The 23052-nt window shown below is 41.7% G+C and overlaps 1 protein-coding gene across 3 annotated transcripts in view; it reads left to right on the top strand.

The window, feature by feature from the left end:
- Nucleotides 1–14767, top strand: part of GSTCD (glutathione S-transferase C-terminal domain containing) — a 197938-nt gene extending 183171 nt beyond the window's left edge. For all 3 annotated transcript variants that reach the window (XM_069743705.1, XM_069743704.1, XM_069743706.1), the window contains exons 9-12: nucleotides 2355–2488; nucleotides 5385–5415; nucleotides 13934–14003; nucleotides 14518–14767. In XM_069743705.1, the coding sequence (XP_069599806.1) occupies nucleotides 2355–2488; nucleotides 5385–5415; nucleotides 13934–14003; nucleotides 14518–14654 (372 nt within the window). In that variant the 3' untranslated portion in view covers nucleotides 14655–14767. The remainder of the gene's footprint in view (nucleotides 1–2354; nucleotides 2489–5384; nucleotides 5416–13933; nucleotides 14004–14517) is intronic.
- Nucleotides 14768–23052: the final 8285 nt, after the last annotated feature.

A 23052-nucleotide genomic window follows, 5' to 3' on the forward strand; every position in this document is an offset into this window, starting at 1 on the left:
TGGGTGATTGTCCTTTTGCAACAAAAGTGATTGTGATGTGTCTTGGATTTGGAATAAACTTTGATAAACTTCGTCTGCAGCATAATTCTTGGTCTTCTTTTCCTGAAACGATCCTCATGAGAACCAGTTTCATCATATCAATTAAAGGTATTCATACCTGCCTCTGCAAAGCACACCTGATGGTTGCAAAAACTTTTTGAAGGCTGAGTATTCCCCAAATGAACTCTTGATAAAAGCATACCTGATCATTGAAAGCTATTCTAGATTTCAACCTGATGAAGCGGCTTAAGAGAATGCCAAGGATGTGTAAAACCTTCATCAGACTAAAATGGGAGTACTAAGAGGAATCTAAGAGTTAACATACATTCTGGTTTGTTTCACACGCGTCAGTTTGTAACATTGCTACCTTCAGTCTAAGTCTACAGTGTGCACAGTCCAATAAGAACAAGGAAAACTATTGCATGATCAGTTGTGTCTGATCTCTGTACTGTTGACCGGTAGTGTATGTGAATCTAGAAAATGCCAGTAAAGTAGTTTAAACTTCACATATTCAATGTTTGCATATATTTTAGTGCATAACTGCGGGGAGCCAACTGTCAATCAGCACGACATCTGCAGTCACACCCCGTCAGCAGAATAGCCCGGAAGAGCAAGAAAAAAAATCCTGGATAATCCCTTTAAGTCTGTTAGGTTGTGTTGGACAAGTTTTGTTTTTATATTTAACTAAAGGCCCCTTCACATTAAGCGACGCTGCAGCGATACCGACAACGATCCGGATCGCTGCAGCGTCGCTGTTTGGTCGCTGGAGAGCTGTCACACAGACAGCTCTCCAGCGACCAACGATTCCGAAGTCCCCGGGTAACCAGGGTAAACATCGGGTTACTAAGCGCAGGGCCGCTCTTAGTAACCCGATGTTTACCATGGTTACCAGCGTAAAAGTAAAAAAAACAAACACTACATACTTACCTACCGCTGTCTGTCCCCGGCGCTCTGCTTCTCTGCACTCCTCCTGTACTGGCTGTGAGCACAGCGGCCGGAAAGCAGAGCGGTGACGTCACCGCTCTGCTTTCCGGCTGACCGACGCTCACAGCCAGTACAGGAGGAGTTCAGAGCACAGCGCCGGGGACAGACAGCGGTAGGTAAGTATGTAGTGTTTTTTTTTTTTTACTTTTACGCTGGTAACCAGGGTAAACATCGGGTTACTAAGCGCGGCCCTGCGCTTAGTTACCCGATGTTTACCCTGGTTACCAGTGAAGACATCGCTGGATCGGTGTCACACACGCCGATCCAGCGATGTCCACGGGAGATCCAGCGACGAAATAAAGTTTTGGACTTTGTTCAGCGACCAACGATCTCCCAGCAGGGGGCCTGATCGTTGGTCGCTGTCACACATAACGATTTCCTTAACGATATCGTTGCTACGTCACAAAAAGCAACGATATCGTTAACGATATCGTTATGTGTGAAGGTACCTTTACACACACATGACTCCCTGACATGGGAAGGATGTTTGAGAATTAAGAAAAATAGATATTGCGTGTACTCTGAGTTTCACTAGTGGAGGTGCCAATTGAGGAGATTGGTGAGATCCCTCGTAGACCATGTAGAATAAATATCAATTGCACACTGCTTTTGAATGCAAACAAGATTTCTTTATTAAAGTTCAAAAAATAAGAGCTACCTTTGAATGTCTCCGCATTTCGGCCAACTAGGCCTTTTTCACAACCGTTGCACCCAGTAGGTATTCTTTTCTAGACAGGGATTTTTCTTCCCTGGAAGTGCGATTTGTAAAGTCTGGAAGGTATTGTTCAAGAGATATCCTTGAGTAGGTTGATGAATGTGGAAAGCCTGTATTTCACATGTCCCAGACCGGGTGTTTGCTTAAATGTGTACATAGATACACAGTATAAAAAATGGATTCTTCAGAATTTGGGTCTGGTCTTGTAAATTAGGAATGCTTATCATTTATAACACTTGGTTTTCTTGCAGGGATTAGTGTACTTGAGAAAGATATTATTTTCTCTGCTGCTTGATCGAATAAAGCGCCTATTGGCAGTCCTATTCTTCAATATTAATATTGTATCTGTGTGTAGTCTAGAGGAAGCAGGAGGGGACTGCTGGAGCATGGTAGTCATTATTGGCAGGCTTTGTTCAGAATTACCCCTGAATAAGCATGACAAACATACATTTTACACTTTGTCTCTCTTAATAATTATGCCGTGGACCACATTAATGGAATTACTTTATAGTGTGGGTACATCGTTTTTTGTGGATATATATTTTACTTTTGCCGGTTTGTGCTATAATTCTCCTTGTAACCAATGCATTTTTATCCCGGAATGTGCCCTTTGTAGGTAGCACTACATGCATGCGGAGTGGCGACAGATATGGTGATAGAGCACTGCATCATTGCTAGAGCAGCATTCGTCATCTGCCCATGCTGCTATGGCTTTATCCAGAATACTGTCAAGACCACATTTCCACAAAGGTAAAATAAATTTATCTACTTTATTGTACATTATTTCAATTATTTCAATAATTTCATGTATAATCTCAATAAAGACATTTTAAAAAAATAGTGATTGTATGCTGCTGGTGTCCCGTTTTTATAATCAGTTTTGGATCGCTCGACATTTTAGAACTGTTATTACCGATTTTATTTTTATTATTACTTATTGTTAGAGCACCACTTATTCCATGGTGCCATACATGATAAAGGGTTACATACAAAATACAATATAAATTTCAGTGAACAACAATGAACTAACAATGACAGACTGGTACAGAAAGGAGAGGTCCCTTCCCTTGCTGGCTTACAGTCTACAGAATAATGGGGAAGGAGACAATGGGTTAGGGGGTTGCGGAAACTTTGATAGTGATGAGGTAGGTCATTGCAGGCTATAAGCTGTCTTGAAATGATATGGTTTCAAGTTCCGTCTGATAGTTCTGAGTGTGGCTGATAATCGGATGTGTTGCGGCACAGAATTCCAGAGGATGGGGGATACTCAGAAGTCTGAAATGCGATTGGATGAGGAACATTTGACTGTGGAGGAAAGGAGGAGGTCTTGGGAGGACCAGAGGTTGCTTGTTAAAAGATATTGGGAGATTAGTTCAGAGTTATACAGAGGAGAAAGATTATGGACGGTGTTGTAGGTTAGAGTTAGTAGTTTGAATTGGATACATTGGGGAATTTATAGCCAATGAAAGGATATGCAGAGGGGAGAAGCAGAGGAGTAGCATGAAGAGAGGTGGATTACTTGGGCAGCAAAGTTAAGGACAGACTGGAGAGATGTGAGAGTGTAAGCAGGGAGGCCACAGAGGAGGATATTGCAGTAGTCGAGGCGGGAGATTGAGGGCATGCACTAACATTTTAGTAGACTCAGGATTGAGGAAAGGACTGATTCTGGAAATATTTTTGAGTTGGAGGTTGCAAGAGCTTGGATGGGCGGTTTCACGGATAGGGCAGAGTCGAGGGTCACTCCAAGGGAGCAGACTATCAGTACTGCAGAAATCGTGGTGTCTTTAATTGTGATAGATCAGACTGCGTAGTTAGGTGAGATGGAGTAAACATGATGAGTTCAGTTATGTCCACCTTGAGTTTTAGGAAGCGAGAGGAGAAGGAGGATATGGCTAATAGACCCTCTGGGATTCTGTACAGCAGGTAAGTGATGTCTAGCCAAGATATTTAGTTCTGAGTTTCATCAGCATAATGGAAGTCATGGGACTTTAAGTTTTCCCAGGCCAGAGGTATAGATGGAAAAGAGTAGGGGCCCCAGGACAGAACCTTGAGGGACAGCAACAGAGGGAGGGCGGGATGAAGAGGAAGTGTGGGAGTCGCTAAGTGTGCATCTAGAAAGGTATGAGGAGATGCAGGAGAGGGGAAGGTCTTTGACGCTAAGGTAAGTGAGAATTTGTAGTAGGTGGGAGTGATCAACTGTGTCGAAGGCAGTGGATAGTTCTGGAAGGATGAGTATACAGAATTAACTGTTAACTTTGGCAATAAGTAAGTAGTTAGTCATTTTGGTCAGGCCAGTTTTGGTGGAATGGTGTGGACAGAAGCCAGACTGTAGGTTGTCAAGCTGTGAGTTAGAAGAGAGGTGGGAAGAAAGTTCATCATGGACATGTTGTTTGAGGAGTTTGGTGGCGATCAGGAGCAGCATTATGAGACGTTATCTGGACATAGAGGCCAGGTCGAGGTATACAGTAGTTTCTTTCTGAGCTGAATGAAAGTCCATTAGTTAAAATGCCATATTTGTTGCACCCAGTTACCCTAATCTCTTACAGGGAACCTGTCACCAGATTTTCCCAATGTAAAGTACGGCCACCATATTTAAGGCTACTTTTACAGCATTCTAGTATGCTGTAAGTATATCCACAAGCTCCTCTGCATAGCACAAAATTACCATTTATTATACTCACAAGTGAGTTATTCTGCTACATTCAGGCGATCTGATCATCGCCTGCATGTAGCAGAGCTGATTGGGTTATGGCAACTTCTAGTCTACCATGGACACTATTGAAGCATGCCAAAAGTGAAAAAAAATGTTTATAAAAAAAATAAAAGTTCAAATAACTCCCCTTTCGCACTATTCAAAATAAAACAATGAAAAAAATCAAACACACATATTTGGTATCCTCATTTTCAGAATCGCCCGATCTATCAATAAAAAAAGGATTAAACTGATCGCTAAATGGCGTAACGAGAAAAAAAGTCAAAATGCCAGAATTACGTTTTTTTGGTCTTCGCAACATTGCATTAAAAGTAACGGGCGATGAAAAGATCGTATCTGCACCAACATGGTATCATTAAAAACGTCAGCTTGGCATGCAAAAAATAAGCTTTCAACCCATCCCCAGATCACGAATAATTGAGACACTATGGGTATCGGAAAATGGCACAAGATAAAAAAGAACCTAGACATGTTTGGTGTCTATGAACTCGTAATGACCTGGAGATTCATAATGGTCAGTGTTAGCATTTTAGTGAAGCTAGTAAAAAAGCAAAACAAAAACAAGTGTGGGATTGCACTTTTTTTCTGCAATTTCACCGCACTTGGAATTTTTTTTCGTTTTCCAGGACACGATATGTTAAAATCAGTGGTGTCGTTCAAAAGTACAACTCGTCCCGCAGAAAAAGAAGCTCTCACTTGGCCACAGAAAAATAAAAAAGTTATGGCTCTGGGAAGCAGGGGAGCAAAAAACGAAAATGCAAAACCAAAAATACCTCCGGTCATGAAGTGGTTAAAATAATTTTCATACTGGCTGCAATGACTCATTACAGAGATACCTCCTCCATTAACACGTAGGAATCTTTATCCTATCGTATTACAATAGATGTAATTACTGATCCAGCAACCATCAATTCTTCTTCTGTTTACTTGCAGTTGCCGCTTCCAGAGTGTACTGTCCTACAAGGTATCTTCCTCTCTATCTCATTATACGCGTCATAGTTTGTATATAGTGACTGTTGGATTGCAAAGAGTCTTATGAATGGAGTATTATACTGTAAAGTGATGCTGCCCAGGGACCGCAATGGAGACAGAGTTCCACTTGCTTCCAATAACGCTGTCTCCCCATGGCAGTTGTGAGGTTTGAGGAGAGCATTTAATTCGCTCCATGGAAATCTATGGAGAATATAGAGATCCCCTTTTTTTAATCCATGTTCAAGTCTACATTTGTGGTCGGGTTTATAGTTTACACATTAGTTAAAGAGGCTAGGGGGTAATAAGTAGGTCTTAAAGAGAAAAGGAAGAAAAAAGATCCCTCTAGCATTTATACAGAGAAATATAGTAGGTATTTCTTTCCATCCTCTGATTTATTTATATTTCAGTGATTGAGGCCAGGGATCTGATTTAGATGTTTAAATTATCTAGTTAATAATGTATCTCCCAGTCAAGTCTCTATTACAGGGCAGCAGCTTAATAAACAGAAGTCCTCCCTGGACATATCATTAATGGAACAATATAGTCTCAAAGTCGGCTTCTTGTTAATCCCTTTAAGTAGTGTGGGAGGTTTCATTTTCTTCTAGGGTCACCGACCTCCTGTCTAATTAATTCTCAGACGAGGAACTCTTTAGTCAGCGTAAGCTATTTTGCAGTTGTCTTAGTAAGTCAGCTAGGTCGGTGTTCTCACAGTGCTCTCATATGATCTGCATCTGAGACTTCTGTGTAGCCAAGTAGTTACCGCCTAAACCTAGGTGATCCTGCAGCTGTAGTGCAGAGCTCCAGGAACTCCAAACATACAGCCAGTACTTCAACACCTACACTAAAAAGAACCTAAAGCTTCATGGCTACTTTTGGTTGCCCAACCTCAGTGTTTTGTTTTGTTGTGAGGAATAAACAATTATAAAGTTTCCGAATCATATTATTAATTGGGAACTTTTGTATGTTTAAGTTGTAAAGAGTGGCTAAACCTTTCACGCTATTTTTTACATTTTTTTTGTTATATTAATTGTAAGTAGATCGGCGGGAGATCGGGCCCTGAGACCCGCCACCAATCACTGAAAAAACCCTGTTAGTTGTGCAAAAGCACTGATACAGTAGAAAGCATAGATTATTATTATTATTTATTTATATAGCACCATTGATTCCATGGTGCTGTACATGAGAAGGGGTTACATACAAGTTACAAATATCACATACAGTAAACAAACTAACAATGACGGACTGATACAGAGGGGCGAGGACCCTGCCCTTGCGGGCTTACATTCTACAGGATTATGGGGAAGGAGACAGTAGGTTGAGGGTTGCAGGAGCTCCGGTGTTGGTGAGGCGGTAGCTCCAGTGTTGGTGAGGCGGTAGCTCCGGTGTTGGTGAGGCGGTAGCTTCGATAGTGATGAGGCAGCAGCGGTGTCAGTGCAGGCTGTAGCAAATACCGTATGTTGTATATTCTTCCTCATCCCTCCCCCTTCCTGAGCTTCTCATTTCATGGAGGGGCTTGAGCGATCCAGACCCCCACCGATATGCTTTCAATTTGGAGGACAAAAATAATTGTCCTAAAGCCAAATTGGATATAATTCCACACCAAACATAAAAAAGAGGGTGGACAAAAGTATTGTCACTGTTCGAAAAATCATGTGATGCTTCTCTAATTTGTGTAATTAACAGCACCTGTAACTTACCTGTGGCACCTAACAGGTGTTGGCAATAACTAAATCACACTTGCAGCCAGTTGACATGGATTAAAGTTGACTCAACCTCTGTTCTGTGTCCTTGTGTGTACCACATTGAGCATGGAGAAAAGAAAGAAGACCAAAGAACTGTCTGAGGAATTGAGAAACCAAATTGTGAGGAAGCATGAGCAATCTCAAGGCTACAAGTCCATCTCCAAAGACCTTAAAGTTCCTGTGTCTACCGTGCGCAGTGTCATCAAGAAGTTTAAAGCCCATGGCACTGTGGCTAATCTCCCTAGATGTGGACAAAAAAGAAAAATTGACAAGAGATTTCAACGCAAGACTGTGCGGATGTTGGATAAAGAACCTCGACTAACATCCAAACAAGTTCAAGCTGCCCTGCAGTCCAAGGGTACAACAGTGTCAACCCGTACTATCCGTCGGCGTCTGAATGAAAAGGGACTGTATGGTAGGAGACCCAGGAAGACCCCACTTCTTACCCCGAGACATAAAAAAGCCAGGCTGGAGTTTGCCAAAACGTACCTGAAAAGGCCTAAAACGTTTTGGAAGAATGTTCTCTGGTCTGATGAGACAAAAGTAGAGCTTTTTGGGCAAAGGCATCAACATAGAGTTTACAAGAGAAAAAAAGAGGCATTCAAAGAAAAGAACACGGTCCCTACAGTCAAACATGGCGGAGGTTCCCTGATGTTTTGGGGTTGCTTTGCGGCCTCTGGCACTGGACTGCTTGACCGTGTGCATGGCATTAGGAAGTCTGAAGACTACCAACAAATTTTGCAGCATAATGTAGGGCCCAGTGTGAGAAAGCTGGGTCTCCCTCAGAGGTCATGTGTCTTCCAGCAGGACAATGACCCAAAACACACTTCAAAAAGCACTAGAAAATGGTTGGAGAGCAAGCACTGGAGACTTCTAAGGTGGCCAGCAATGAGTCCAGACCTGAATCCCATAGAACACCTGTGGAGATATCTAAAAATGGCAGTTTGGAGAAGGCACCCTTCAGATATCAGGGACCTGGAGCAGTTTGTCAAAGAAGAATGGTCTAAAATTCCAGCAGAGCATTGTAAGAAACTCATTGATGGTTACCGGAAGCGGTTGGTCGCAGTTATTTTGGCTAAAGGTTGTGCAACCAATTATTAGGCTGAGGGTGCCAATACTTTTGTCTGGCCCATTTTTGGAGTTTTGTGTGAAATGATCAATGTTTTGCTTTTTGCTTCATTCTCTTTTGTGTTTTTTCATTTAAGACAAATTAAATGAGGATAATAATACCAAATAATTTGTGTTTGCAATCATTTTCAGGAAGAAAATGAGTATTATCTGACAGAATTGCAGGGGTGTCAATACTTTTGGCCATGACTGATTTTATATATATATATATATATATATATATATATATATATATATATATACACAGTATATAAGGTTACATCTGCTTATTGAAGTCTATGGAGGTTGGAGGGAGGCCCAAAGTAAGAAAGAGGTGGATCTGATTACATCTGCCTATTGAAGTCAATGGAGAGAGGAGGAGTTGGAGGGGGAGCAAAGTGAGAAAGAGGTGGGTCAGATTACATCTGTCTATTGAAATCTATGGAGACAGGAGGAGTTGGAGGGGGAATCAAAGTGAGAAAGGGGTGGGTCAGATTACATCTGTCTATTGAAGTCTATGGAGAGAGGAGTTGGAGGGGGAATCAAAGTGAGAAAGGGGTGGGTCAGATTACATCTGTCTATTGAAGTCTTTGGAGAGAGGAGTTGGAGGGAGATCAAAGTGAGAAAGAGGTGGGTCAGATTACATCTGTCAATTGAAATCTATGGGGACAGGAGGAATTGGAGGGAGATCAAAGTGAGAAAGAGGTGGGTCAGATTACATCTGTCTATTGAAATCTATGGAGAGAGGAGGAGTTGGAGGGGGATCAAAGGCAGAAAGAGGTGGGTCAGATTACATCTGCCTATTGAAGTCTATGGAGAGAGGAGGAGCTGGAGGGGGATCAAAGTGAGAAAGAGGTGGGTCAGAACACATCTGCTTATTAAAGTCTATGGAGAGGGGAGCAAAGTAGGATAGAAGCATAGAGACATTAACACATGGTCCTGTGGGTTTTTTTAGTTTTCGCCACGCATTCACAGCTACACTGCTCAGTACTGCTATATACAGTAATGTCCTCCATGCTGCTTTTGAACATGTGATGCATAATGATAGCAGATAAGAAAAGCCTCATGTCTGTGTGTGCTATGTATTGGAGACATCACAGCAATTATTTTCCACCCAGTAACTCAGTCAGCTGAAAAATAGAGGTTGAGTCTGCAGTGGGGAAAACTGATGCAAAATACAGAATATAAGTGATATAATGGCCATAAATAATGTAATTGTATACACATGGCAGCATATTCTGGGAAGACACTTGAAACGGCTTGTACTTGTCTTTCACAGATTGCTTTTGCTGGCAGCCACCTATTGACCAACCTAATGAAAAATTGACAAAATCATTATTTCTGTTTTTGCCCCTTTAAAAATCCAGAAAGTTACACATTTTTATTTGCATTCCACACGGTGCGTCCCTCGCTTCCCAGACGACCTTCCGCGGATGGAGCAGCAGCCGCAACAGCGACCATTTTAAGGAAGTAAACACGTAGCAGTCGCCCGTGTGTTCTGCTGTGGCCCCGGTGCCTGCGCTTTAAGTTCGAAGGGCAGCACAAACTGCGCATGCCCGGTGGTCACTGTCAAGGCGGTAAATCCGGGAGCACCAGTGGGACGTTAATTAAGGCAGAGGAGGCGGAGCCTGGCACGCAGAGTATTGAGTGATGGCTGGGGTTTCTGTCTGGGGGAAAAGACATGCCCCCAGGTCTATTTCAAAGTATCGGGGACAAATTATAAAAGTGATTATTTCAGCATTTGCAGGGACCCGAACTAAAAGAGCCACCTTGACAGAATGCAGCATTAGTGCTGCACAAGGTGGCTCTTTTAGTTCAAACTGTCTGGGGGGGGTGACAGGTTCCCTTTAAGCCGTAGATGCTTGCATGCAGGTCACAGGAAACTGAAGAACATGATACCTTGATATCTGTGATTTTATTCCTGAAAAATCCACATTTTTCTTAATATGTTAATGAGCGGTTAAGATCTATGGTTGGGACATAAATCTCCCAGAGAATCTGCCTCCAGTGCTTATTTTAAATGAAAGGAGGAGTTACCAGTGTGAGACATGTAATGACTGACAGGCTAGTCTCCTGATCTACATGTCTCACACTAGGAACTTTCCTTTCATTTAAAATAAGCTCTGGAGATCTATGTCCCAACCATAGATCTTAACAGCTTATGTACACATTAAGAAGTAGAGTGCTTAGGGTTGATACTACTCATTGATTCCCTTTAATTTATCTTTAACTCATTATCTCTATATTTGTGCCCCAGATAGGTATATATGATGAATATACAAAATATCTTAATCGTTCAAGTTTTGGTGTTAGACATTTCATTAGATCCAGACAAAGCTCACTACCATTGGCTTTGAAGACCACAACAACAATGTGCAAATATTTGAGTCCACTATGTCATGGAGTAAAGAGCCACGTTTCAACTACAGCCAATTTTTCTTTTCTTCAATTTCCGGTCTATGGAATAAAAGACATTTTATTTGAAAAGTTTAGACTAATCACATTCCTGTTTTATTTGTTGTATTGCTCGGCCTCAGCCGCCATTTCTGAGAATGTGAGAGGGATATGTGTTTGCACAAGCTGCAGCAAAGCAGCCCCAGTGCCAGCAGGGATGTGTGGTACTTTTAATAGTCTATTTAGGGACTTATTCTTGATAATTGGCGGAAGGCCCAATATTCAAGGCAATAGCCTGGCTGAACAAGCAGATTTAGTCCTCTTGACCATTAATTATCTGAGCTAAATCCTACTTTGATGGAGTTACACAGTTTAAAGATTTTTCTTTAGTCCTGCTCTGAAATCCAGTACTTCAAAAGTGAAGTGTGGCAAGGAATTCACAGTGAATTTTAAATCTCTTCTTAATTGGTTTACTTAAAAAAATAATCAATTCTAAGTAAAAATATACAGAAAGGAGCCCAACAGAAATAACTGGTGCAAATATCAGATCTTCTCTGTCCTTTGCATGGCCTTAATGTAATGGATAAACTTCAACAGTAGTTTAAAACTCTAATATTTCTTCATTTTTTTTGCAAACCTTTGAAATAAATGACTAGACAATTCTCTTGTGCAATTCTAAAGCAAATTGGTGTTAGCGGAATGTGTACCTTTCCTTACATAAAGAATCTGCTCTCGGTGATCAATTTGTGGCGCCTTAGTGTATTGTGCTTCAGAAGTTTTACTATAAAGATATATCCAATTTTTTTTCTTGGACAGAGTCTGTCCCACCAAAACATCTCAGTATACTTGCATTTGCATCCAATATTCGGGTCGCGCACAGCCATGCATGTCAATGAGTCTGGAAAACATTGTACTGCACACGGATGACATCTGAGTGTAGTTATATTTCTATCCACTGACAGAATGGAGAAGGTGATCAGAGCATGATTAGTATAATCGGCCCGATTCTCTCGGATAAGAGAATATACTGTCTTATAACTCTAGCCTTAAACAATGTGTCATGATGACAGTTCACTATACCATTCATTGAAAAAAGGTATACATGAAACATATATTTTTTGTTTAACATATTAGCCTATGATTGACGGATATCAAACAGATGTCATCTATCAGAAGAATGTGGTACAGCCGTCCAGGAAAAAACTAACAGGGGAGAGTATGGGCAACAAATACTGTATTTTTCGGACTATAAGAAGCAATGGACCATTAGACGCACCTAGGTTTTATAGGAGGAAATAAGAAAAAATCATTTGAAGCAAAAAATATGGTAAATTCTGTACTTAATATCCCCTATCCTGGTATATATGGTCCCCTCATCCCCATCTTGGTATGCATGGCCCCCTCATCCCTATCCTGGTATACATGGCACCCCTCATCCCCATCCTGGTATGCATGGCCCCCTCATCCATATCCTGGTGTGCATAGCCCCCTCATCCCTATCCTGGCGTGCCTGGCCCCCTCATCCCCATCCTAATATGCATGGCCCCCTCATCCCTATTCTGCTATTCACGGCCCCCTCATCCCCATCTTGGTATGCACGGCCCCTTTATCCCTAGCCTGGTAGGCATGGGCCCCTTATCCCTAGCCTGGTAGGCATGGGCCCCTTATCCCTAGCCTGGTAGGCATGGGCCCTTATCCCTAGACTTGTAGGCATGACCCCCTTATCCCTAGACTGGTAGGCATGGGCCCCTTATCCCTAGCCTTGTAGGCATGGGCCCCTTATCCCTAGCCTTGTAGGCATGGCCCCCTTATCCCTAGCTTGGTAGGCATGGCCCCCTTATCCCTATCCTGGTAGGCATGGCTCCCTCATCCATATCCTGGTAGGCATGGTCCACCTCATCCCTATCCTGGTGTGCAGGGCCCCAATCGCTGTCCTGGTATGAATGGCCCCATCTTTATCCTGGTATGATTGGCCCTTATCCTGGCATGCATGGCCCCCTCATCCCTATCCTGGTATGCAGGGACCCCATCCTGGTATGCACGGCCCCATCAAAACAACATAAACCCACAAACAATTATACTTGCCTTCCTGCACTTTCTCGCAGCATCTTGTTCTGTTGCCAGCAGCTGATTTATGCTTGTAAGCAGCATATGGCAGTGACGTGATGCACTGCTTACAAGCATAGGACAGCTGCCGGAATACTCATTGCTCCACACGCTGGGACTATATACGTGGAGAGCAGTGAGTATTCATTGCTCTCTAATAGCGAGCACAGTGTTAGCCCCAGCCACCGGCTTCCTGCAACTGCTGGGCTTTCATGTGTGCCCGTTACTAAAGGAAATGAATATTCACTGCATTCCACGCCAATGGGAGTGGAGAGCAGTGAATATTCATTGACTTAAGTAGTGGGGACTTGCGAAAGCCCGGCAGCATCAGCTAAAAGCGTGTCTGCGATTAAAGTGAAAAGAATATTCACTGCCCTCCACACCCATGGGCATGGAGTGTAGTGAATATTCATTACTCTTTAGCAGCGGGCACTTGAGTAAGCCGCAGCCGCCGGCTCTTTCCTCCTGTGACCCACTGCTCTGCCGGTGCTGCTCCCCCACCTCTCCACCACAGACAAACAGGTCCATCCGGACTGTAAGACGCTCCCCGATTTTCCTCCACATTTTTGGAGTAAAAAGGTGTCTTATAGTCCGAAAAATATGGTACCATCCAACAAACGTATACAGTTTTTACATGCTTGTCTACCGAGTTGCGCAATAGTTCTCTGTTTCGAGACACGCATATCAAGTTTAGAGAAAAGTTTAGGTAGAACATGTGTAGAATAGAGATATTACTTAGGGAATGTAACTTTTTAAAAGGCCACGTGAATACTCCAAGGCTGTGATATGAAAGCAGTGTGTGGGGCTTCTATGGACATCCCATATTCTACTGGGTGCCATATGCAAACACCCACTTATTAAGGGATGTTTTGGAGGAATATTGAAATAAAGAAGAGCTCTTGTGGACTTTTATGTGCCTTTTTATAAGCGGGTAATTGCTTCTTTAAGTGATTACTTAAGACGATATACCTGTGGATGAAATTATGTATCCTCCAAAAATACAGGAACTTTTGGAAACCTTTCTACTATTTCCAGTTGAGATCTAGTCTAAACTGATTGTTATAATTAATTTTCCATTAATTTTTTTCAGTGTCTTTTATAATACAAATCTATATTTGCATTCATCCAGATCTAAGTAGATGTTCTTTTCCTTCTCTCCAGGAGCACATGGTGCTGTGTAGATTTGCGGATCAGACAGCTGTCCAGCTTCCTCCGGAGCGGAGGCTGATAGGTATGCCTGTGCTATGCCGCTTACTTGTAGTATGCATGCTCTCTGTTTCGAGAATGCAGAAAGCAAACATTCTGGCTATTTAAATATCATTATATGCATCCTAAATAAAAGCTCAGCAAATGAGTGTGTGCTCACTGAGGGTTGCATTTCAGATACTAGTTAGAATGGCCAGGGATGGTCTTGCGTTACAGCTTCTCATGCTTGACGAGAGAGGAGACCGGGTTTATGAGACAGTGCCACCAACTTGGGAGGACCTTAGATGTGTCTATTTGTGACCATTTGTTGTCACTTTCAGAACTGAAAGAGAAGATCATCCTTACTGGGGGAATATCTCTGTCTAATGAAGTCCACTATACAGCACCAGAAAAAGTGCCCATAGGTCCATGATTGAGGTGGTACACTACACTCAATGGTCCACGTGTTCAGTGTTTTGCCGATATTACAGCCATTTGAGACTATGGTAATCTAGAAGGAAGTCTATTTGTTATAAATGGCTTCATATCTTCTTTTGCAGGGAAGAACTGCATGGGTTTGGTAGACCTGGATCGTGCATGGGCTTCTGAACGACATGGCTACACAACCAAGGTTTTCTCAATGGAACCGGAGAGTTGCTCACCAAAAAATAATATGATTGTTGGCTGCCCAAATTAAATTACTGTTGTATTATTTTTTTTAAATTCCTACGCTGTTATGTTGGAACTACCGTAAGTTTTTATAAATATATCCTGTTTTAACTCACTGTTTTAATAAAATTATGAAAAGCTTATAAATATTTTTATAGCTTACTGAATATAAATTGGTGTTAATGACATTCACAATTATAGGAATTTCTTTCATCATTTTACAAACTCTTGAAAGCAATCTGTCTGCAAGTTTTTGCTATGTAATCTGAGATCACAATAATGTAGGCGCAGTGACTCTAATTCCAGGGATGTGTTACATACTGGGCTGTGTTTTGCTATTTCAATACAATCAGTGTTTTATCTGCAGGACATTATTATTGCTATAGGACAAGTTGCCTCCTGGTCCAGCCACACCTCCAGCACTGATTAGCAGCTCTCGGTCACTATACAATGTACACAGAAAGCTGTGATTACAGGCGGGGTAATACCCAGCTCATGATCTGAGCTAGAAAAAAGTGACTGTATCATAACGGCTGCACCCAGTAAACTAAGTGATATATCACTGGAATCAGGGTTTATCTCCCTACATCATGCGTCAGTCAGTTAACATGAGAAACCTGCTGATAGATTCCCTTTAACCATATAGTCTGTAATCTGCAAATAGGCTGCAGATTATGCCTAGGGTAGTCTGCAATCTCATGGCTACTGTCACATCATTTAATTCAGTAGTATAAATCACATGTAATCCTTGAGGGTCTTGGTCTAGATTGTGCATTGCTGCTTTGGTGTTTCTATGGCTTCCAAAGGTCTAGTTTAATTTCGACCATAACTAGAAAGTCCTTCCAGGAGAGTTTGCCAATGGCTATTTAGTTCACTATACGATATATTCTGCAGATATATCAGCAGCTCTTGATAAGTTTCAGGCTATGTGCACACGTTGCAGATTTTGATGCGGATCCGCAGTATTTTATTTTCCGCAGCATGTCAAATCCTTTTGGAGATCTGCAGCGTTTCTGCACCCATTGACTTCCATTGAGTCAGGCACATTCGTACCAAAACTGCAAGTGTAAAAAAGATCTGTAAATTTGCTGTGGAAGTGGGTGCGAGAAACACTGCAGATCGGGAGGAGGAAAGTGTGTGGGCGGAGACTATGTGCTTGTCTGTGTGTGCCCCTGTATGTGTGTGCGTGTCTGTGTAAGCAGCCATTGTCTGATGGGACTACTGCTCCCATCCGGCTATGAATGCTTACAGTGACAGCATTGCCGATTATGGGAAAGTAGTCCCATCAGACAATGCAAAAAAAAAAACCAACATACTGCAGACATAAAGGACTTACATTACAGACAGTACATACAACATATAACATACAGTACATACTCACCAATCGCCTAGTCCCAAAGCCCTCGATCACCTGTAATAAAAAATAACATAATAAACCAACCTATACTTACCTGTCCGCCATAGTCCAGATAATAACGAGTGTCCCACGACAATCTACCATGTAGAACAGTGACATCGGGTGATGCCAGTGCTCTACAGGGCTTCCGCGATGAACTTACAGGCGGAGGTAATCCTCTGCGATGTATCCCTCCGCCGCTGCCGGGAGAGAGGTCACCTGAGTTTATTCTCACTGGCAACGTTGTGTGAGAAAATTCCCAAACAGCATTGCCGTAAAGTGAGCCTGAACTTAGGTAACCCCTTCAGCGATGCACTGCAGGAGCCATTATCTCCTGTCAGTTCATCGTTGGAGACCTATAGAGCAGTGACATCACTCGAGGTCAATGTTTTATAAGGGATATCATCATGGGACACTCGTTATTAATTGGACTGGGTCAGAACAGGGAGTATACTGTGTTTTTTGGGTTTTTTTTGCGGGTGATCGATGGCTTCGGGGAATTAGGCATGGTTGAAAGTATGTAATACCAGAACACATGAGCTGCGTGCACAGTGAACAAGCCCGTAGAGACATGTTCTCACATGTTGTGAACATGTTTCTACGGGCTTGTTCACTGTTCGCGCAGCTCATGTGTTCTGGTATTACATAATTGTTTTCTTGTGTCCACAAGACTGGGGAGGTGCGCACAGGAGCCGTTCTGTCCAGCGTGTCCACATGGACATTCCTTTTCTGAATCCTGCTCATTGTACATATGACCAGGTTTTAAATACATCAGATAGGGATTACATACATTAGTTAGGGCTATTCTGATATGGGTATACCTTGACGTTTGGTAGAGCGGCTTAATATACATGTTTTGCAAAAAAAAGTATCAACCAAATACCCTTTTTTTTCCATCTTTTTACTAGCACTTGCTGTCCACTGTGATTTTTTTGCAACAGAGTGTTTTTGGTTTTACTGTGCTTTTTTGTGTTTTCATGGTTGTAAGTATGGTAAAATTAAGAATATTAAAAATACTTTTTTCTGGCTGTGTCTTTAACTCTTTCACTACTATAGAATTAGTAATGTATAGGTGTCTTATTGACGCCTCTCCATTACTAACCGGGCTTAATGTCACCTTACAATCGAAGATGACATTAACCCCTTATTACCCACATATGCCACTTCTACAGGGCAGTGGGAAGAGAGAGGCTGAATACCGGAATTGGCAGATGCGCCATTTCTTGGGCGGCTGGGAGCTGGTGTTTGTAGCCGGGGAGGGGGGCAATATCCATGGCCCCTCTCTAGGCTATGTTTATAACCTCACAGCTGTCTGCACAGCCTTTCTGGCCATTAGTTATATGGGGGACCCACGTAATTGTTTTTGGGGGGGTCCCCCTATTTTTCATAGCCAGTAAAGGCTAAATATACAGCTGTGGCCTGAGATTCATAGCCTGGGAAGATCCATGGGTATTAAGCCCCTTCCAAGGCTATAAACATTGGCTCTCCCTCTCTGGCGCAGAAAATTGCCACTTTTTTTCAATTTTTTTTTAAAAATTAAACATATTGCGTTTAAGGCCAGTGTCATACCTTACCCAGCACTGCCACCGGCTCTCGGAACTGGAGTGTGCGGCTGCATGTATTTCTATGTAGCTGAATGCGCCGGTCCCAGTGCCGGTGGCAGTGTGTTGTGAATTCTGCTTTTGGTTCCCTCCACTGGTTGTAGGTGGGAATGCAGTTGTCCCTGAGTTGCAGTCCTGGCCAGGTGTATCTGCTGATTGCAGTTCTGACTGGGATATTTAGGTGTGCAGGATTCGTTAGTCCTTGCCAGTTGTCCATGGTTCTGGGAAGTTTTTGATCTTTGTCTGTTCCTCCTGCCTTACTGCCAATTCAGCAAAGATAAGTGTCTGGTTTTTGTTTCTGTTGCACACATGCTGTGTGCTTAATAATTCTGTGCTATTCATTTGTTTTCTCTTGTCCAGCTTAGATTGTGTCAGTGTTTTCTCAGTCTTGTTGGATTCTCTGGAGTTGCAGATATACGCTCCACATCTTTAGTTAGATGGTGGAATTTTTGTATTTTCTGCTGTGGATATTTTTGGAAGGGTTTTAATACTGACCGCTTAGTATTCTGTCCTATACTTTCCTATTTTAGCTAGAGTGGCCTCTTTTGCTAAATCCTGTTTCCTGCCTGCGTGTGTCTTTTCCTCTACTACTCACAGTCAATATTTGTGGGGGGCTGCCTATCCTTTGGGGTTCTGCTCTGAGGCAAGGTAGATTTCCTATTTCCATCTATAGGGGTATTTAGTCCTCCGGCTGTGTCGAGGTGTCTAGGATTTGTTAGGCACACCCCACGGCTACTTCTAGTCGCGAAGTTAAGTTCAGGATTTGCGGTCATTATAGTTTCCACCAACTCAGAGAAAGTTCCATGCGGTTCCAAGGTCACCGGATCATAACACAGTGTCAAGTTCTGAGGTGCAAGACTCGTGTGAGTTTTTTGCAAGTGTGACCCTGGCCTAACGCAGATTTTGTGTGTGTGCGTGTGTCTTTATTTAACTCTTTATGTACCATTTTATTATGTTTGTCTAAATATCGGTCTTGGTATTATTTATCTATACATATATCTAATATATATCGATCTATAGATGTATCTATAGATATATCTATGGATAGACAGATAAATATATAGATAGATGGATAATAGATGATAGATAGATATTAGATAGTTCTATCTATCATCTATCTAGCTGTGTGTGTAAACATTATTCTTCAATGGAGTATGTAAATGAAGAGGTTGGACAAGAAATGACGTCACAAATCTTTTTTTTGTTAAATAATAGATCTTTATGTAGCCTACAAAAACGCAGACAAATCCGCATAAAAAAACACATCAAAAACGCATGGATTTTTACCTGCGTTTTCTGCCAAGAGATGCAGATTCTGTGCAGAAAATTCTGCAGACAAATCTGCAACATGTGCACATAGCCTCATAGTTCTGGAGCTTAGCTAAATTCACAATATGGCTTCTTACAATGCAGCATTTCCCAAGGTGTGATCTTTTATATTTTACCTTATGTGAACCCTAGATAGATCTCTTTTTGCACAGTCCTATAGCTTGCTAATTAAGATATATCCCTAGAACATCATTAATAATCTCTGGCTATTAGCAATATTGTGAAGTAAGATCATTTGGCCTCCTCTCGCCTCTGCCTTAGGACAGTATCCACACCCACAATCTGTATTTCGTGACATAGCCTAAAGCTAGATATTATGCACTGTCTGTCAGCTTGCCAAATCTCCTGCATATAAATCAATAGTTATTATGCTATGTATATGAGAATATTGTACAAATCCATTGCTCCAGGCACTCTGGGTTTATTATTAATACTTGAAGTTAATAATTAGATTCTGCATCTTTATAAATAAGAATTAGTCTGTTTGAGCACGAGTTAAATAAAAAAAAGTATATTCTTAATACATACTAAAGTTTTCATCCTCACTCCCATAACTTCGGGTCCACTGCACACAGATAATGGAGCTTCTGTTACACCTATTTCTAAGACCTCCGTGGCCGCACTCGTCCTCAGAAGTGGCGAATGTGCCTCAGTGTGCAGGTTCTTTCTGATCCTTAAGAACCCCATACATAAAATGACATGGTCAAACAGTCATTGGCATTAAAAAAAAAAAAGCATTTCTGACTGCAATGGCCAGTCCTCATCATTGAGTGAAAAGAAATCCAACACGGCCAAGCGAGTATTTGAATGATAACAAACGTTCATCATTCAAATAGTTGATTGTTTACGAAAATAATCCACTTTGTTCTTCTGTATGGAGCAATTACTACCTAAGCATCCCGTGAAAAAAATATACCAAAGATAATGAACAGCATCTCGGGCTTTGTCATGTAAGTATTATATATTATTATATATCATATTATATAGTATTCATTATGATATTACATATCACTTTGTGATATCAGTTTTTAGTATGTAATCAGGGTTTAACACATGAACAGCAAAAGCAATGTTTCGGACAATTATACCCTTAGTCAAGCTAGGTAAAGGCTAGGAGGACATGGACATGTTAGTTAGCTGCAAAAGAGTGCCAGTAAATAGATGAATGAAATACATATAACCTTTAACTACAGTAATGATAATCAACCAGGCAGTCCACGTTCAACTCTGCACTGACGCTCTAAATTGTCAGTGCAGCTTGCAGAAGATCCTGCAACTGTGTGGGTGGGAAGCCAGCTGTCAGACACAGCCAGACACCCCATAGAGAAGAAAACCATGGTTTATCCTGTTCCTTCCTGTTCAGTCAGGGAAAACTGTACTTATGCTGACTCATTGCCCAGGGAAAGAAACAAAACCACTATAACAGTAATAATAATAATGTGTCCAAAAGCACATGCTCCATCTCCTAAACCCAAACAACTAATGAGATGGGATGTTTGAAGGGTGGTGCATGGCAGATAATTTGATCATATTTGCCAATGCTTTTTACTTTACAAATAGCAGGAAATTAGCCATGTTTATTATTATGGAAATACCCCATAGCCATTTGCTGTCATAGGCAAACAAATCAATCTAAAGGTTTATTCAGGCATCCGTGTAAATCGGTTCAAGATTGAACCACAATGCACAGACTAGCCATGACTCTCCCGACACAAGTTGGACAACCTCATAGAAATACATGAAGCTGTCCCGCTTGGGTCAGGAGAACTGCTGCCAGTCCATGCATTGTCATCTGATCTCGGACCGATGTTAAATGTCAGTCTGCTGTGTTTTTTTTTTTTATCGGACTGCACATGGACTGATTGAATATAATTTTCAAATAATGACATCTGTTCAGTTGATGAATTCGAGACTAAGATCTATGAAACTCAGAGCACATGTTATCTGATCTGATTTTGAGGCTCAGAATAGGGAATAGCACACACTCATTGGTTCAGTATACAATCCCATCAGACAGCACACCGTCACTTAACACGAATGTGTGCATGCAGCCCAAAAGCTGGCTTCAGAAGAGCAAATAACAGTTGAAATCACAACCTGACCCAAACTGAAACCATCACAGATCTAAATGAAACATGGTGGAGCATTGACTAAAAATACTGGTAATGTTCTCGTGAAACAGAAGAGACCCAAGAGCGTTTCTAATTCCGGAGAATTAAGTATGTAAAAATGAGAAATCTTGTGTGTAATTAGCTGAAAACCAGAGCTCCTTCTACAATTGGAAAATGTATTGGTAAAAAAGTGATAGGAAATATGTTGGTGCCTTGATGTCTGCCCCACCTTTTCTGAAATGTCTCTTCATCTTTTCTCTTCAAGTTCTATAGGATCATTTTGAGTTTGTACCTACAATAGAGCATGAAACGGACACCTTTATGTGTCATAGTGAAAATATGTTTTATTAAGGGAAACGCCAAATGGTTCGCTGAAGATGATACTTTTTATAGCTTTGCGATGTTTTAGCTGAAAGCTTTCCAGACAATTTAGGCCTTTCCTCAGGCCTTGTCATATTTTGCATTCCTCTGATAGGCACAGACTGTATTTCTTTCTGAAGTATTTATTGCTCTGCCTGACAAGAATTTTACAAGAATATTTGTCTCTACGGATATTGTTCAGCATGTAGTCATTCTGTATCCAGTCACCTGTCCTACAAGAGTTCAACATTCTCACTTTAATAATCCAAGACTATCGCTGCCAGGAGTCATTTTTGCAGACAGCTGATTCTGCTGACAAATGATGTTAGGGGAAGGTCACGGCTTCTTATGAACCAGTTAACTCATTTTGTTTCACTCTTATCCTTACAAGATTTAAGATTCACATCAGCTTCAGTCCGTCTGCTTGTGTTCTAGCATATTTGACCCATTTAATGATTAATTAAAACTGACACATTTGCCCAGGCTAATTATACAGACCCCAAGATTTTCAGCTCATTCGCCTTAGGTTTTTCTCCAAAAATAATATATCTGTGAAAGTCATCGGGCAGTCATATGACCGCAGGTATCCAATTTGCATACTTCCAGCCACAATTCAACTAGACTTCTTGAGACTTGCTCAATACACTTGCATTGAGCGAGGCCGTGCCCATGTAGTTGGCACATGACGGCATGTGTGCAAATCACATACTTTCAGTCAAGCGGATGCTGCTCCCAGTGCCAGCATCGGAGAATCCGCACAGTGTGTATGATGTGAGGATGTACATGTCTGCAATCACACAGAGTGACTGTAGACTTATTATCTGAGACCGGAGAACCCTTTTAAGGCCCAAATGTTTTGTGAGTGTAAATCTGAACCTTCAATCCATTGATTGTACTGAATAAAGGGAATTTAAAACTTTATTTTTAATCATACTTTCTGGAAACATAGGGCACGATTCATCAAAGCTTTTACGCCAGAATTCTTGCATAAAAAGCTTTGAAAAGTTTCAAAATTTTGGCACAACCTGAGGTTGCACTAAAATTTTGTAACTTTTGGCCTTATTACACCATTTTTGTCCAGCTCTTACAGTTGGTGGAGCTGGGGCAGGATGGGGGCATGGAAACCCCTGCTAGTCAAATTCATAATGAGCTGCAGCATTTGCTATGCCACACCTCACACTAGTCCCCAACTAGAGTAAGATTTGTGGTGAGGCACACGACACTTTTCAGATGCTACTGATTCATTAAAGAGCAGTTCACCTCTTAATGAATCAGGAACGTCTGACTCCAGCATGTCTCCTCATCAATATCGGCATGAAAAATGGCAATGGCAATAATTGTTCACATCCGGGGACTGAAAACCTAACCTATTCATGTCATGGCCATTGTTCACATGGACCCCAAGTCTGTGTGGTAAACATTAATAGCAGGCAGCTCCTGTAGCCATTCACTATGCGGGCGAGCACACAGAGCTGCACACGGAGCCCTTCTCATCTGCAGGTTGTGTGTGTCCGATTTTAAGCTTATGCCAATTGCAGATCCTTAGGGACCCACGCAAGGGATTCTATTGTGGATCGTCTCTGAATTCCTGTATCATACAGCGCTTCTTTTAGGCCTGAAGCAAACACA

The sequence above is a fragment of the Ranitomeya imitator genome, chromosome 1 (assembly GCF_032444005.1).
Source record: "Ranitomeya imitator isolate aRanImi1 chromosome 1, aRanImi1.pri, whole genome shotgun sequence".
Taxonomy (NCBI): Eukaryota; Metazoa; Chordata; class Amphibia; order Anura; family Dendrobatidae; genus Ranitomeya; species Ranitomeya imitator.